This window comes from Myiozetetes cayanensis, unplaced genomic scaffold (assembly GCF_022539395.1).
Source record: "Myiozetetes cayanensis isolate MyiCay16 unplaced genomic scaffold, myiCay2020 scf2-11, whole genome shotgun sequence".
NCBI lineage: Eukaryota > Metazoa > Chordata > Aves > Passeriformes > Tyrannidae > Myiozetetes > Myiozetetes cayanensis.
The window spans coordinates 68,313,892-68,331,880 of NW_026087411.1; the positions used below are offsets into that span (position 1 = coordinate 68,313,892).

The window sequence follows — 17,989 nt, forward strand, 5'->3', positions numbered from 1 at the left end:
GCTCATAAAATTTGGCTTATTTGATGTCACAGACTGATATTCAGTGGTGCTTTCAGCAAAACATAAACCACCAAAAAGATGTCCCTTAGGGAATCTATTTTTCACAGCCATGCTGGATGCATCCCTTAGTGTGATTAATAAGCATGTTCACCACAAAGACTGAATAAAAACCAATGATTTTTGCTTCTGATTCTCTTTTAACATAACTATTTCTTAACTCAGCCTTCCTGCTGATGCTTTCCAGACAAGATTTGTAGGATTTGGTCAGAAAAAGACAGTTGATAGTTACCAGTCATGCAGCCTTTCCCTTTCATGTCTTTCACTGAAAGAAGCTGTCTTAAAAATATCCCATCAAATTTCATCCCAGAAAAATCCACAAGGAAGGAGAATGCACCTTGCTGGGTCTGAACCTGCTCCACATTTCTTCAGCAGTTTGGACCCCTCTCCCATGCTGGTGCAAGGAGTTTGTGAAGAGAGGCTATGGCACGTATTGAAGGGTGCAGAATAAACAGGTTTTTCCCTGCACCTCCCTGTACCCCTCAAACATTTTAGGACCTATTTTCTCTTACAACTTAAAATAAAAAAAAAAAGAAAAAAACAGGTTCTGAAGAGGCACCATAGTTCAGAGTTTCAGCTGTGAGTTGTAAAATCATAAAATCATAGAATCATGGCATGTTAAGGGACTGGAATGGACCTTAAAGATTATCCAGTCCCAATCCCCCCTACCATGGGCAGGGACACTTCCAAATAGACCAGATTGCTCAAGGCCTTACACATCCAGGCTTTGAACACTGCCAGGGTTGGGGCACCACAGCCTCACTGGGCAGCCTGTTCTAATGTTTATCTACCTTCACAGTGAAAAATTTCTTCTTAGTATCTTACCTAAATTTCCCTTCTTTCAATTTGTACTCATTACTCCTTGTCCTATCACTACAGTTCCTGACAAAGAGTACCTCTCTGGCTTTCCTGTAGAACCCCTTCAGCTACTGGAAGGTTGCCATGAGGTCTCCACACAACCTTCTCTTTTACAGGCTGAACAGCCCCAACTTTCTTAGCCTGTCTTCGTAGGGGAGGTGGTCCAGTCCTCTTATTAACTTCATGGCCCTCCTCTGGACTTGCTCCAACAGTTCCATGTCCTTCTTCTGTACTGTACACAGTACTCCAGGTGAGGTCTCACAAGAGCAGAGTAGAAGGGGGGAATCACTTCCCTCGACCTGCTGGCCATGCTTCTGATGCAGTCCAGGATTCTCACAGCTTTCTGGGCTGCGAGCGCACATTGCCAGCTCATGTTGAGTTTTTTATTAACCACCACCCCTTAGGCTTTCTTCACAGGGCTCTTCTCAATCACATCTCTGCCCAATCTGTAGGTGTGTATCTGGGCTTGCCCTGACCCAGATGTAGGATCTTGCACTTGGCCTTGTTGAATTTCATGAGGTTCACACAGTCCCACCTCTCAAGCCTGTCAAGGTCCCTCTGGATGGTATCCCTTCCCTTCAGTGTGTCAACTGCACTGTGCAGCTTGGTGTCCTGATGCTCTGAAGGAGTGAATTTACACCAGCCTTTCTCCCATCCAGCTTTTACTTTTAAAATAGAAGTATTAAGAAAAAAATTTCCTGGTATTCCTGGACTTTTCCTAGGATTTGATTAACTAGCAGTGGACTGTTTTAGTTATCTGTAAATGGAGTGGATATCTGGCTTTGTTGAGTGTTTCAGTTTTGGCTTCTGTTTTATATCAAGAACCAACAGAAAAACCAAAGGAAGGTGATTTACAATAATAAGGATGTTAATACATCTCCTTAACCTTACCCAAAAGTAATAAAGTGCTATGACTATATAAATAATTATTAATGATATAATGAATTGTATATCTTTGTCAACTAATATTTTGACCATGTAGGAGAAAACTACTATTCTGGTTAAACTCATGTTGGATTGCTTGCAATGTAAATGTTGGAGTCCAAGAAATATAGCAAGGGCAAGAAAGGAGACAAATAACATAATGTTTATTTTCATTTGTCACTAAAGAAGTCTCAAAAAACATGTAAGTGGGGATTTTTTATGTTTTCATGAAAACACATGTTTTATATTGCCCGTAAAAACACAACTTTAGCATAAACAAATCCAGCTTGCTTACATTAGAAAAGTTCATTTTAATTAGACCAGCTACATACCTTTTTACAATCCCAGTGTCAAATTATGATAATTCTACATGACCCGTAACTCACACATCTGAGAAATGCTGCCTTTCTTAATGGAAACGGAATAAAAACTTGTTCCTTTACTATAAGATGCACAGCATGTTGGATGAACAACATTGTGTGCTCACCTCTGGAGAGTTTAGTGTAAAACAACTCCAGATTTTGTTTGGTGATCTCAGAGCTGGCTGAATAACTCCAGCCTTCCACAGCTCCAAATGCTGACATGCAGGGAGATGAGACTTTTGTATATTAAAAGCCTGCTCTGTGATACTGAAGGAGATTAGTTTTTGGAATCCATTCATTAACACAAAGGCCAATGCTGAATGGAGGTTATATTTATTGTCTATGAAACCTCTGAGTAAGCTGAAATCACTTTAGGCATGTACATGCATACATGTATTCTCTCACATTTAGCCAACTCCCCATGATGCTGTTTCTTTGAGCCAGGAACAGACAACTTTCAGAGACTTGGCTTGAAAAGATGTGTACATGTAACACCCTCTGTCACATTTTGCAAGAGGCTACAATCAAGCAGTCTTTATACTTGGATTGTCTAGACGCCGTGACAGCGGGAGGGGACAAGTGAAAGAAAAAGCCCATTTCGTCAGTCGTTCACTTTGCATCAAATTCTCCTTCACTGTGTGCTGCTGTTGCCAGCAAAAGGCTAAAGAAAGCAAAAACCGAACAAAAATCAAGAAACCGATAATTCACTAGTTTACTATACATATTATTCCTAGTAAGAAAACCCAAACCGTTTTTTTTTTGAAACTACAGTACATATATATGCCATCTCTTTGTTTATTCACTTTTTTCAGAATTAATACTTTGAGCAGTTTTCTTTTTGCAGCTGATTTGTCATTTTAACTTCTTCCTCATCAACGTGTAAATGAGGTGTGTAGGGCTGTCTTGTCAGCAGTTATAAATTTGTATGTGAAATATTCCCAGATTTCAGTGGGGATTTATTTTCCTGCTCAGCTGAATCTTTGTGAATAAGCAACAAGAATACCCCTTTCCCTCCCACTGCTGTCCCACATTTCATGTTTCCTATCTCTTTTAATTTCTTTTTTACTTTTCTCCATGGAAGCACATGGGAAATATAAGAGGAGAGACAGAGCTGGGAGGGGAAAGGGAGGAGGTGATAGAATTTCACAGGGACATAAGACTGCAAGCCATCAAAGAGGCTGTGAGATTCTTCACTGCTTTGAGGTGAAGCATGTTGCAGCACTTGCAGCCTTTAACCAGTCTGATTTAATGGCTCACTCTTCCCTGTTCGAATGGTCAGCATCTCTTTCTGCCTTTCCTTTTGAGATGAGATTTCTCTCGTGGTATCTCCCATGCAGCATTTGCTCTTTGCCCATGTTTTGCTCTCTGCACACCACAGACACACTTTCACAGAGAGTCCCAGACTCACCCTTCCTGCCCAAAACCTCCTGGACACTCCTCATGCTCATATCAGTGAGATGAGCCATGACCACACCAGGTTCTTGTCTTCCATGTGGTCCTGCTCCACCTCCTGGCACTGCCCGTGAGACGTCTTGGTTCTGAGAGGAGACAGGAAAACTTCACCTCTGAGTGACGTCTCCAAACAAAGGGTTTCCAGAGCCAGACCATCCTGCTGCTGAAATTGTAGAAGCAGCAAACGTTATCTCCACAAGCAGTTTTTCACAGCTGATATGAAGCTGTCTGGGGCACCTCTGCATCTGTTGTGGTCCCTGTGTGTTCACCTAGAGTCACTACTGATGCTGGGCATGCACAATACTCTGCACCTCCAGTTCTAACCCAGCTTCCAGGGCGATCAGAGGCTGGAGGTCCACACAGCTGCCACAACAGTAGCAGAAGCAGTGTGTCTTGCAGCCTCCAGGCTGCAAACCCCTTTCCCTTGACCTGTTGTTGCTTTAATTTCTCGAGGGATACCCACATGTGCCACCTGTTGCTGCAAGTGCATACTCAGGAGTCCATTTTCCTGTTCTCCTGAAAAAACTTAAACGTTTTGGTGAGGGAACCCTGCTGAGTGGATGTGGTGTCTTTAAAGTAAAAAAGAGATGCAAAAAGGGCACTTTTAAGTTAGAGCAAGAGACCCATGCTAACTGCAGGCAGCACAGCTAAGGGAAATGCAATAATATTTCAGAATCACTGAATCATTTAGGTTTGAAAAGACCTCTGAGATCATCACATCCGACTGTTGGTTGACTGATCACCACCTTGTCAACTAGACCATGGCACAAAGTGCCATGTCCAGTCAGTTCTTGAACACCTGATGTCCAGCCTGAACCTCCCCTACCACAGCTTAAGACTATGTCCTCTCATCCTGTCACTAGTTGTCTGGGAGAAGAGGCTGATCCCCACCTGGCTACAACCTCCTCTCAGGTAGCTGTAGAGAGTGAGCCTCATGAGCCTCCTTTTCTCCAGGCTAAAAAACTCCAGCTCCCTTGGCTGTTCCTCATAGGACTTAAGGTCCAGACCCTTCACCAGCTTTGTTGCTCTTCTCTGGACTTGCTCCAGCACTTCAATGTCTTTCTTATTGTGAGAGGCCCAGCCACAGCCACAGTACTCAAGGTGTGGCCTCACCAGGGCCAAGTACAGGGGGACAATCACTGCCTTGGCCTGCTGGCCTGATCCAGGCCAGGATGCCATTGGCCTTCTTGGCCACCTGGGCTCACTGCTGGCTCATCTGCAGCTGGCTGTTGACGAGCACCCCCAGGTCCTTTTCCACTTAAAAGCTTTCCAGACAGTCTTCTCCCAGCCTGTAGCACTGCATGGGGATGTTGTAGCTCAACTGTAGGACCTGGCACTTGGTCTTGTTGAGCCTGATACCCTTGGTCTCAGTCCATCAATCCAACCTGTCCACATACCTCTGCAGAGCTTTCCTACCCTCCAGCGGATCAACACTCCCACTCAACTTAGTTTTGTCTGCATATTTACTGAGGGTACACTCAATCCCCTCATCCAGATCATCTATAAAGATATTGAACGGGACCGGACTCAACACTGATCCCTAGGGGATGTCACTAGCGACCAGATGCCAAGTGTTTGCAACACCATTCACCACCACTCTCTGGACCCGGCCATCCAGCCAGTTTTTTACCCCTTGAAGAGTGCATCTGTTCAAACTGTGGGCTGCCAGCTTTTCCAGGAGATTGCCACGGGAGACAGTATCAAAGGTTTTGCTGAAGTCCAGGTAGACGACACCCACAGCCTTTCCTTCCTCCACTAGGCAGGTCACCTGATCATAAAATGAGATCAGGTTGATCAGGCAGGACCTACCTCTCCTAAACCTGTGCTGGCTGGGCCTGATCCCCTGGTTGTCCTGCACTGTGCCGTGTGACCACACTCAAGATGATCTGTTCCATAACCTTGCTGGGCACCAAGGTCAGGCTGACAGGCCTGTAGTTTCCCCAGATCCTCCTTCCGTCCCTTCTTGTGGATGGGCTTCACACTGACCAACCAAAATGGAGCTTGTTTTTCTGAACAGGCTTGTAGAATAACTGGAAGTGTCTGCAAAGTTTAGAGAATACACTTCAACAGAACTGTTCTGCTTTTTAATTAGGCAGGTTAAATGTAGGAAGCAGGTATCCAGACTGTGGATTGTCACAAACAAGCAGGGAGTTGCTGCATAATTTTTCAAGCATTAGCACTTGTGAAACATGTTTTTCCTGAATCCCATGAGTTTGTCAAAACCAACATCCTATGTTAATGTTGGGGTAAGGCACAGAAAATAGCCAGCCTGGCAGCTACAGAAAAATTAGGAAATTTAAAAAAGCATAGGCTTTTTATTTACCCTAAGTGACAGATATGGGCTGAAATCTGAAGAGAAATATGGGGCAAAAAAAATGTACTTCACTGTAGGGGTTTTTTTCTATTCTCCGCATTTTCTCCCTGTCTATTTATATATTCTGGAAAAAGTATGCCTTGTAAGTCTAGTTTTTTAATGATTTTTCTTTTGTTACTGCTCTTCCAGCCTCAGTGTTTAGAGTTTGTGCACCAGGTTACATCTAAAGAGTCGCTGTACTGGTTCAGATCAAGGAAGCATCCAAAAAATTATTTGATTCCCTAAATTAATCACACCCAGCTTCAGAAACTGGTAGTGGCCCGTGAGTGTGCAGAACAAGAGGTTATAAGAATTAAAAAACTTAGAGCAACCTTTTCAAACACTCTTGTTTTCATCCTGTCTATGATCCGGACTATGAGATGCTTTGTGTTTGACATGTTAATTCTTCTGGGACTTTCTCTAGTTTCTTAATGTGTGTACCTTTGGCAGCCCCACCTTCTGCTATCAGCAGGTTCTAGCCTTAAGTTTGTTACTGCATAAAAGGGCGCTTCCTTTTGGTTTAGTTGTGCCCTCTGATAGCTCCCTATTATTTTCCTGTGCTGTAATAACTATTGGCTCACTGTGACTGCTTTTCTGCTTGCCATGCAGAGCTCCAGCAATGAAAGAAGGTTGTATTGTCTTTAGATGAAGCCTGCTCTTGGGTAGTTGGCAAGGTCAAATATGAACCACGAGCCAAGTGCCTCATTCTGTGTTATGGGGGGCAGACTTGAACACCTCGAGCTGCACTTCTTTGGCTAAATCCTTTGCCTGCCAGTCATGCCCTCCTAGCAAAGAGTGAGCTTTTGCCCAGCATGCAAGTTATTGCCTGGCAGGGCTTGGCAGAGACATGCTACTACCCTAAGAGCAGGCAGGACCCTCTTCCCCAGGCATCAGTGGGAAACTACTGAGAGGGAGATTTTGTTTGAGCTTTTTTCCAACATGTTGCTGTTTATATTCGAACCACTGCAGGGTTTTCTCAAGGTACTTAAATTAATCCTCATCACATGTGGGTTTGGGGTAGATCTGGTGAGCATCAACATATGAACACCTGTCGTTCCCTTCCTCTCCTAGGATTTTAGATAATGGGCTGTGTGCAATGTAAGGATAAAGAAGCAACAAAACTGACTGATGAGAGGGATGGCAGTTTAACTCAAAGCTCAGGCTACCGCTATGGGACAGATCCCACTCCGCAGCACTATCCTAGCTTTGGTGTGACTTCAATCCCAAACTACAACAACTTCCATGCCACAGGAGGCCAAGGACTGACTGTGTTTGGTGGAGTCAATTCCTCCTCTCATACAGGGACCCTGCGTACAAGAGGAGGAACAGGTGAGTTTTAAAGTCTTACTTTAGTTCTCTTAGTGAGTGTCAATCATGTGCCTACAGCAGAGGCATGACTGTCTCAGCATGCTGCTTTAGGGGAGAGTTATTTCATGAAACAGTGCAAAGAATTGAAGTAGAGGTGGAGCTTAATCTTCATCTTTATCTTTGCTAATTTGCAGGTGCTAGTTCACTTGGGGGGTGAGAAATTATGTGTGCTTACCCAATTTGGCTAACTGCCTCATCGCTCTAATAGGGAATGGAAAGTGTGGGCTGAGCCACCTCAAGCTGTTAACAGGAAATACTTGGCATGGCTATGTCTACACTCTCTCTTCAAACCCTCTTTGCCTGCTTGGGATCCTATGACTGTACAGAGTGAAGGAGGTGGAGTGCCTACTGGCTGCGTAAGACCAGAGGGATTAGAATGGTTGTTCAAAAAGTAGGAGGGTTCGATTTCTTTTGCTCTTCAGCAACCTGAGTAGCTTACAGGTGGCTTAGCCACCTCATCTCTCCAGAATCCTTTCCTTCCTGCTTTTTCTGATAGAGTATAACGCACCTATCTTTTTCTTTAGGTGTAACTCTTTTTGTGGCACTTTATGACTATGAAGCAAGAACAGAAGATGACTTGAGTTTTCACAAAGGAGAAAAGTTTCAGATACTTAACAGCTCGTAAGTTTTAGGCTGGGAAATTAATATTTCCAAACCTCAAACCTATAATGTTTAAATTTATGTTTGCTAATGTAATCTGATGTTGTATATTCAAGATATTGGAGGGGGTTTAGTCTATGCTTACTTTTCCTAGCATTTAGTGCACTTTTGCAAAGTGCTTTGTTGTTAGGGGAAAAAAACAACCACATGCAGCTATACTTCAACCACATGCAGCTATACTTCAAAAATATGTGAGATTGTGTGATTCACTACTTGCATTTTACAGTAACCCCACATTCAGAACTACCAGCTCTGTACTTTACCAGTAGCCACAAAAGTTCTGCAAGGCATGTACTAACACTTTTTACAATCTGCTGCAAGCATCTCCACAGAGAAATGAGCTAAAAAGTGATTCACAAAAGAGACGTTATCCAGACTTGCATGCCAGGTTTAAAAGCATTTTTTTTTCCATTTGAAGGTAGGTCATATAATCAGAACATGTTAGGAAGTTCTGTTACCATTGCACCGTTGCATCTGACATGAAAAACCACACTTCTATCCTGGAAATCATCCACTTAAAATTAATTTTATCAACTGCCCATAGAAAAAAAATCCCTTAGCAACTTAAAAATAACAGCTAAAATTCGCTGTGCTACTGACCTATATCTGAACATCTTGTAATTCTTGGCTAAGAACATAAAGTGGCAGGCTCTGTGTTATGTTCAGTATTGCTTTCATGAAGAAGCAAAAATAGGCTAACAGCAATGTCACTTTCTAAAGGCTTTGTGATATTGGTCTCATCTTTTTTTCTTACACTTTGTGACAGTGAGGCAAATCCATCCCTGGTGCAAATCCTGTTAATTTTAATATAACAACTGCAGGGTTGGAGTTGGCTCAATGTGCATTGAAGTTAAAAAAAAATCAGGTAATTCAGTGGAATATTTCATGAAGCTGAAGGGCTTTGATGTAGATGAAAGCACAGAAACTTCAGTTATGACTAGTAAAGGGAACAGCAGTTTAAAACCTTTCTGCTTCTAAGTCAGTGCTTGAAAACAAGCCCTTTTTAAACCTATCATCCATTTTTGTTCACATTGCATGCTGCTTTCCTAACCTCGTACAAACTGTGCCGTAATTTGAAACGAGAAGAAGTTCTACACATTATCAATACATATGCCAGCTGGTGAAATCAGGGGGTGCTCACAAGGACTTGCAAGGTAATCATCCTTGGAGTCGGTGAGACAGAGAGATTCTCCTACATGTGGGTGGCTGCAGTACATGCATTCTGATGCAGGTAATTACTGCCTGGAGGAAGGTTTTCTAAGAAAGGGAAAAAGACCAAACATCCACTGATTTTCCTGTAGGATTATAGAAGTTCAGTATCCACTGTAGTCAGCTCTGCTTATAGACATGGATCTAACCACACTCCTGGAATAGTGACATCCAGGCTGGAGACCTCCAGAAGGCTGCATTTCTCTAAGAATGCTTCCGCTCTTTACTTGTATCAGAAATAACATGAAAGCCCATTTTTAAATGTCTACCAACTCTGCTTGCAAACAGAAAACATATATGTGCATAAAACTAGTTTGTCTGGAATTTTTGGAGGGGTTTGCATTTTTCTTCAGTGCACAACAAATTTGATTTGTGCTTTGAAGTAAACAATCAGGGCAGCAATACCTGAAATGGCATGCAGGGGGTATCCCCATGATTTGAAGTCAGAAATTTTACTAAAGGCAGTCTGGAGCTGGAGAAGGTACCTGCAGAATGGTTCAGAGCAGAGCCTAACTTCAGGACTCCAGGACACTCAGCCATGCCCAGCATCCCCACTGCCACTCCCACACACCCTGTCTAGCCCCATTGACTAATTTCCTCCTACCTCAGCTGCATGTCTAAAATTAAGAGCTGTGGAAAAAGCCTGCATTCCTCCTCCTCTCTGGCAATGCTTTGAGAGATTTAAGCATCTCTATCAAAGCAGAGGGTGTTGTTGCTGATTTTGTGATCATCCACGGGGCTGCTTTTTCCCTCCCTAGATACGACAAAATACCTCCACCTAGTGGACCCTCTGTGCAGTAAGGAGAAGAAATGGAATGGTACAATTTATCAACCACAGTGTAGCATATATTGTCTCAGAAATATTCTACAGCAGCATATGGGGGAAGGGTTAGCACTTCAGCTGGTAAAATTAAGGGATGCAAACAGATAGGGCCATTTACCTGACATAGTAATGCACACAAGGTGTATTAAAATAGTGTCAACTGCCAGCCTCTACGAAAGCTATTTATTCTTCACATTTTTTGAACTGTAAAATTGGAAGCAGCTCCTTTTTGACTAATCACAGCTGGTTTTTAGTTGTTTTCCTTAGAGTTCATGCTCCTTCAAACTTTTAAAGAAAGTGGAGTTGAAAATTTAAAGTAAGAACTCACCTTGCCACAGCCTTTCCTGCCAGTAATAGCTTAGGCAGTGTGTTTTCTGTAACTGCTTGCTTCCAGAAGAGGCTGAATTATCCAGCCACATTTAATAATAGTGTTTTATTTAGTGAAGAAATCTCTGGTTTACAGAGGGAGGAAATAGTGAAATAGTTTCTGAGCAGTCCAGAAATAGAAAAGAGAATGCTTATTATTAGCAGTAGGAGTTAAACATCAATGAATCTGATGCTGAGAATGAAAGACAAATTGCTAAGTCCCAAATCATTGCATCCTGTAAAAAGCTGAGAAATAAACTTCTCTTAAAGCTGCACATCCTACAGCAGCACACATTGTCTAAAAGGCAATACCATGTCCCACTGTGCGCATCAATGTAAGACAAAAATTCATGCTAAGCCTATGGAACACTGCCTTAAGATGCTCCTGCATGAACCTCTTCACATTTAAATATTGTGAGTCCCTTCCAACTCAGAATATTCTGTGATTCTGTAATATTTTTTGTAAGTATTTGAAAAAGCAGCCTACTCCTTTGCTACTTCAGATACCTCCTCCAGGTAGCCAGCAGAGGGAATCTACACAATGAAGTGTGCTCCTTAAGGGCCATCTAAAATGCCATGTTGATAGATGGCTTTTTGATATCTTTGGGTCTAGGGTTAATTATGCTCATAGAAGTTTAAAATTAGCAGTGAATGTGCTGTGACATTGTGTCGTGGTTTAACCCCAGACAGTAACTCAGCCCCACCCCGCCACTCTCTTGCTCCCTCCCATGGTGGGATCCTGGAGAGAATCAGAAGGGTAAAAGTGAGAAAACTAATGATGAGTTGAGATAAAGGCAGTTTGAAAGGTAAAGCAAAAGTCATGCTCACAAGCTAAGCAAAACAAGGAATTCATTCGCTGATTCCCATCAGCAGACAGATGTTCAGCCGTTCTCCAAGAATGCAGGGCTCCATCACTCATGACAGTGACTTGGGAAGACAAACACCATCACTGTGAACATCCCCACCTCATCTTTCTTCTTTCCCCAGTTTTATATGCTGAGTATGACACCATATGGTATGAAATATCCCTGTGATCAGTTGGGGTCAGATGGCCCAGCTGTGTCCTCTCGTAACCTCTTGTGCACCCCCAGCCTCCTCGCTGGTGGGGTGGGGTGAGAGACAGGAGGTCTTGATGCTGTGTAAATTCTGCTCAGCAGTAACTAAAACATCCCTGTGTTATCAGGAGTGTTTCCAGCACAAATCCAAACTACCAGCTACTATGAAGAAAATTAACTCTATCCCAGCCAAAACCAGCACACAGTATTCATCTTGGCAATTTTCCTATAAGCTCTCTCAAGGGTCTGTATTAGAATAATTGCCATGGAGACAGCTTTCAACATCCTAGTCCAAATCCAGCCCGCACAAACCTGATTTCGCTGGGCTGCTATGCCTCTTTATGCCATTATGCTACATTTGGAAGGGTACACTACTAATCACTGCTGAAATAATTACAGGTATAAAGAAATATGTTTATTATTTGGGTTCAGATGTGAACAGCAGTCTTGGAAGCATGCCGGTGATAAAGAGATGAGTTGCTGTGACTTTTTATGCCACACAGTTGATGAAGTCAGATCATTGTCTTTACAGCTGTGTCTCACTCTCACTTCTCCTCACCTCTGTTTCTGCAGGGAAGGAGACTGGTGGGAGGCCCGTTCCTTGACAACAGGCGAAACTGGTTACATTCCCAGTAATTATGTGGCTCCAGTCGATTCCATCCAAGCAGAGGAGTATGTTTTCTTTTTTGTTGTAAAGACCCATTAGTGCTGTATGAGAAGTAGGTGTGAGGAGTTGGTTTTGATTGATTGCAGTGATTTTTCAGATTACTTACATTATATTTATTCCAGTTCTTAACTGCACTGATAAATAATTAGGTAATTAGTAACAAAAGAAGCACAAGCTCAGTGCTTTTTCAATGTCAAAACAAAGGAAGAAAACCCAAAGGAACATAGGTCTGCTTCCTTTTTTCAAGTGTCTACTGATTTCAAGCTTTAACCAAAAGGTGCCTTTGCTTTTCCTGAACCGACTTGTAAAAATATTTTGAGTCAATTAGTGTGCAAGTCAGCTGCACGTCTATTAAAGAGGGCACATTGCATCAACAAATACAAATCCTACGATAGTAGGATGCCTACTACGCATGCAGCAGGCAGAATAATGAGGACATATCTATGCAAAGAAAATGAGTGATGTGTGTATCCATATTATTTCCAAAATAAGAGATACAGTGGAGGAACTTATACAGCTGAGTAGGCACTAGCGTAGTTTGTACTTCAGGTTGATTGTGAAACTAAAAAAGCATTTGCTGCAGGAAGGAAAAAAGGCAGTAACTCTGAAAGCCTCATAGAGAACCACAGTAAAGTGGTTACATCTGGTCCTTCTGCTGAGGTTTTAGAGCTGTGCTTCAACAAAAATATTGAACACTAATACATCACTATATAAGTCAAATATGTAGCTTATAGCAACATCTGTAAAAATACTGCTCTTCAGCAGCCACACAGTTTTCTGCCCTTTTCCTTGTCTATTCCTTCCACCCACCATCTTGGTTTCTATTTGTCCAAGTCCCGCCTTTTTCGTGGGATTCCAAGCAACCATTCTCAGCAACTACTGATTACGGGCTTTATGCAAAGTGCTACTGCATAACATATGCAACATTTACTACACAGTTTGTCCCATGGCCTTTCCACCATGATAAAAGAGACACAGTATAACAAAAATGGTTGACTATGCTAGAGTAACTATAGTTTCCACAAATAATCCTCCGTGTTTGAGATCTGTGACACTAATTAATAATGCTATATAGCATTTGTCTTACTGTTTCTGATGCTTCCCCAAGGTGGTACTTTGGCAAACTTGGCCGAAAAGATGCCGAGAGGCAGCTGCTGTCATTTGGAAACCCCAGAGGTACCTTCCTGATCCGGGAAAGCGAAACTACCAAAGGTAGGATGGCCAAAGGTGTTCTGATAACAAATGAGATGATAAATGAGAGAAACTGTGCTAAGTGTGTGACGTACTGTTTTCAGTGGCATGAAGGTAAGGATAAGAATCATCTTGCATATATTTGTGCTAGGGAATTGGATGTCTGGATATCTTAGGGCAATGAACAATTCAAGAGCAGCCCCTGTCATACTCAACCCATGGTATCTGCAGTGCAAGTCACACAGTCTGATCCTTTGAAATTCTGTATCAAGGTGTGGGGGGGGGGGAGAAAAGAGAAAGAAATTATGTAGTGGTTTAATTCACATATTAACAGGGAAAAAACTTGAATATATTTCTAATTAATATATTCATAAAGTATTCAATTATATCTATTCTGTTGAAGTCAAGTGGAAGGATGTATTCTCCTCCTTCCCTCTAAAAATATTGAAGGAGTTCTAGTTTTCTTGGCGGGTGCTATTTTCGCTTTTACATTTTGTTCACAAGGCCTGTCAACATCTTCTTCAAAAGTTTCACATATATGAAAAGATCTCTCTAACTCATACAACTATTGAGGAGAAAACTGCAACTAAGTAAAAACAAACCTGGCCATTTCTCAATTAACCAGCAATCCAAAACAAAAGCTGTGGGAGGCATAAGTCGCTAGAATTAATTCCATGTAAGTTCTGAAGTCTAATGATGGATCATGTAATTAAAGCACTGACTTGTCAGTGCTTTGATCAGAGCACACTGTCAGCTAGACTTAGCGTGCAAAGTGCTGGAGTCATAGCTAGTTAAGGGGTTTAAAGGAGAAAAGCAGTACTTCCCACTCCTCTCTGCCCGACCTATCTTCAGATGCTGCATTCTGTCATCTAAAATTGTAAGTTTTACATTTTTGACTCTTGCAGTCACTGGATTCTTCCTTTGCTGCCTATAACTCCAGGGACTGTTTCTGATACACAGTGTGAATAGACAGGCTATTGTTTCAGACAGACAATTTCTTGTCACCGCACAACTTCATCATGCTTCACGGAGCAGTGAGGCACTCTCACCAGGAGCAGGACAGGCTTTAACTTGCTCTTTTTCTGCAAAGAGCCTCCACCTGTTTTTTTTCACCAGCAGTTGCTATGATGCGTGTGAGGAACAGGACTTCATTCCACTCTGTGCCAAGTTTAAAAACTCACTCATATATGCAGCTATGGATCCTAAAAACAAACACAACACTGTTTCTCTAAACCACATTATCAGTTTAGTCTGGTTTTCCCATTTTTTATACTGTGATAGGGGATATATTTTGCAGGGCTGTTTACTTTGCTAAGTCGGGGCTTTTTTCCATGTTCTTGTGAGACACAAAAGCATTGGGGAAATGGAATAATTCATCATGGATGGACTTGGAGCAGCAAGCTTCATTTCTCTGCATTTGAACTTAAGGCTTTCTACATCTTCAGGCTAAGTTTTCTTCAAAGCCATTGGAAAGAACCAAACATGCATGGTTTTTGTCAAAAACTTGTATTTCCTTTCTCATCCTTGTTAGAATGTGTTCTAACAACATTCAGTATGTTGTTAGAAGCTTGTAGTTCACAAGAGAGAAAAAAATTGGCTGGATGGCCTTAAATGGTGTGTTCTGCCATTAGTCTTCTTGAAATGCTTTACTCCAGCTAGTCATCTTGAGCTTGAGGCAGGAATTGTTTTGTGACCTAGAATTGTCCCTTCTGCTTTAAATAATAGCAATAATAAAATTAATCAGGATCACGTTAAGAAGTATCATTGTAGATGATTTCAGTGTGAATTTAACCTCCCTTGATCAGGGTTGTCTTCTCTTCTTACTTCCAAATCAGATGGAGCTGGGTTTTCATTTTTTGAATACCCAAGTACCCAGGTACTTAATCAGCTCTTGTCTGTATAACCCTTCACCTGGTTTCAATACCCACTCTTCAAGGCTGTCTGGTTTTAGGTTTGGGGTTTTTTTTTAATTCATTAGTCTGATATACTGTAATGTCATATTTCTATCCCAAATTTTCATTATGTATATCTCTTTATATTTGAATTTATCACCAGATAATAACGCATAGTATAAATAACCAACAGCCTAAATAAATGAATAATGAAATCCATCTTGGTGCTTGTTTTTGTCCGGATTTGAACTAATGCTCCAGTCCTGCAACTTGATCTGAGGTCAGCGGGGGTCCACAGAGGGCCACCCACGTAGCTGTGATTGCAGACCTGGAGCCACAGATTGTTTACATTTTCCTAAAGAATCTAAAAGAGTGACCAGATAGGCAGGGAGCGTGACTAAAGAAAATACAGCTGCTGCCAGTGAATCAAAACTCACAAATGCAGACATGGAGAGCACTGCCTGGAAAATTCTGAAAGGAAGCTGACAATGTACAACCCAGAGTGGTGGTACAAAGCACGCACAAGATGTGCTTGCAAATCCCCAAAAAGCTTTGAACTCCTAGTTGAGATGTAGTGACTCAGTAACAGTACTGACCTCAGAAAACTGTCCTAAACAAAGAGTATTTTTCTACACTTAGAAAGCATAGAATTACAGAAAGACTTGGGTTAGAAGGGACCTTAAAAATTATCTAGTTCCAACCCCACCAAAATAAATACATGAAATATAAAAAATAGTACCCCCTATCACTTCCTTAAGGGTGCCTCCCACTTAAACCACAATCATCCGTTTAAGTGCTGGCTCTTTTCATCCCAAATAGGAGACAAACATTAGGGAATTTGAGAAATCCTTGGAGTCAGGGTGAAGACGTTTTACTCACCACAGCTCCCTCACTGGTGAGCCACCCACCAGTGCAACCTATTGCAGTTTGATGTGGTCAGGGAAGTTTCTTCCTGAGGAGACATCCAGGAAAGACATCTTACACCAGGGCCACCTTTCACATTGTACAAAACTGCCTGCTGGTGTTTTTTCTTTGCTGCACTTAGCTGACATGGCTACCTGTGAAAGCAGCAGAGGCTCCAGAAGGAGGACCTTCCTGAGATTCTGCAGCTACCAGTTGCCTCTTTTCCTTTTAATGCCTGAATCCCCCTGAGTAAACACAGTATTTGCCTGAGCCATGAGTGAAGATTTGTCTTCTCTGATGCCTTTGAAATGGCCATGATTTTCAGAGTTCAGAAGCTGCATTATGCTGTAAAAAGTGGCTTTGCTTTTGGCACTGTAGAGAACCAACATGTGTGCCACTATATGTAGAATAGGATTGTCCTTCAAGTAAGACACCTGAATGTTCAGTGCCCTCCACAGGTGGCTTGAGCTCCTTTTACAGTCAGCAGAAAGCTGGGGTTCTTTTCAAGTGCTGGTGACTGCAGACACCACTGTGCCATAACACTCGTGGAAACTAGGCTGGGATTCAGCTGCCCTAATAGCTACCAGAAGCTTACATGTGGGCATCTAAATCAAGCCTATAATCCACCTGCAGAGAAGCCACCATTACACCTAAAATTATGTCTAGCCACTCAACTGAGATTCCTTTGCCTGGTCATCAGCATCCAGAGCCATCTGAAATGCCTTCAGGGTATCCACATGGATGGAAAAATGTGACAGCCTGTGGGGAAAACTGCCAAGCAGCATGTCCTGAGGCATCTCGCATGGCACTTAATCCCTGTGCTTCAGCATCTGAATCCCACTAATAAGCTCTAAGACCCCTGAATGGATTTGGGAAGTTAAACATAGAGTTCTTGCAGATCTCTTGGTGCACAGTCTTAATGTAGTATACCCTTCAGAAGACTATGGTGTATAAAGTACACTTATTTGATTTTTTAATGCTTATAAAGAAGTTTGGGATCCATCTAGGTAACAACACTAACAACTCACATATAAAGTCATTTTCTCCAGTGGTTCCTATGAAAACTTGATATTTACCAGCCACTGTCATTTACATTAAGCATAGTATTTCCAGTGTAACCTGAAACTTAGAATAGAAAAAGTCAGTATAACAGCCTGAATCAGTAAATGTTAAAATGTGAGTTTTCATTTATCCAGAAGTCCCAATTTCTTTCTAGAACATTGTGAAAGGAATGTGGTGTGAACATTCTAAGATTTCTCTGACACTTTTCTCCTTGTGTTACATTAATTTGTTCTTTTTCAGAGTACAGTAAGCATTTTTTGGAAGCAATTTATCTTTCACTTTGTAACAACCAACCAGGAAACAAAATCTTGGTGACTAAAAGCTAACTTCAGTTTTTGATTTCTCCTTTGCTTGGAACAGGTGCCTATTCCCTGTCTATTCGAGACTGGGATGATATGAAAGGAGATCATGTCAAACATTATAAGATTCGTAAACTTGACAATGGTGGATATTATATCACAACTCGGGCACAATTTGAAACTCTTCAGCAGCTGGTTCAGCATTATTCAGGTAATTTTTCAGATAATACATGGCACTCTGAAGTATTTTAAAACAAAAGTGTTTGCTGCTGAGCTGATGTATGTGTAAGATACCCTAAAGAGTCATTTGAGCTATGGGTCTTGGTTGTTGTAATGCATCTTCCATTATCCCTTTCCCATTGCAGTTATAAATGGCATTGAGTGCCTTTCACAGTGTACAGTGGTAGAGCTTTTAAAATCTAACACTTGCTGAGGTAAAGGTTTTGCCTGCTCTCCCTCTTCTAAGCAAACAGAATTAAACAGAATTA

General features: G+C 41.8%; 1 protein-coding gene across 4 annotated transcripts in view; it reads left to right on the forward strand.

Annotated features, from left to right (window-relative positions):
• FYN (FYN proto-oncogene, Src family tyrosine kinase) overlaps positions 1 to 17,989 on the forward strand; it is a 142,899-nt gene that overhangs the window by 94,822 nt on the left and 30,088 nt on the right. For all 4 annotated transcript variants that reach the window (XM_050315874.1, XM_050315871.1, XM_050315873.1 and 1 more), the window contains 5 exons: positions 7,078 to 7,335; positions 7,899 to 7,995; positions 12,061 to 12,159; positions 13,263 to 13,366; positions 17,563 to 17,712. In XM_050315874.1, the coding sequence (XP_050171831.1) occupies positions 7,089 to 7,335; positions 7,899 to 7,995; positions 12,061 to 12,159; positions 13,263 to 13,366; positions 17,563 to 17,712 (697 nt within the window). In that variant the 5' untranslated portion in view covers positions 7,078 to 7,088. The remainder of the gene's footprint in view (positions 1 to 7,077; positions 7,336 to 7,898; positions 7,996 to 12,060; positions 12,160 to 13,262; positions 13,367 to 17,562; positions 17,713 to 17,989) is intronic.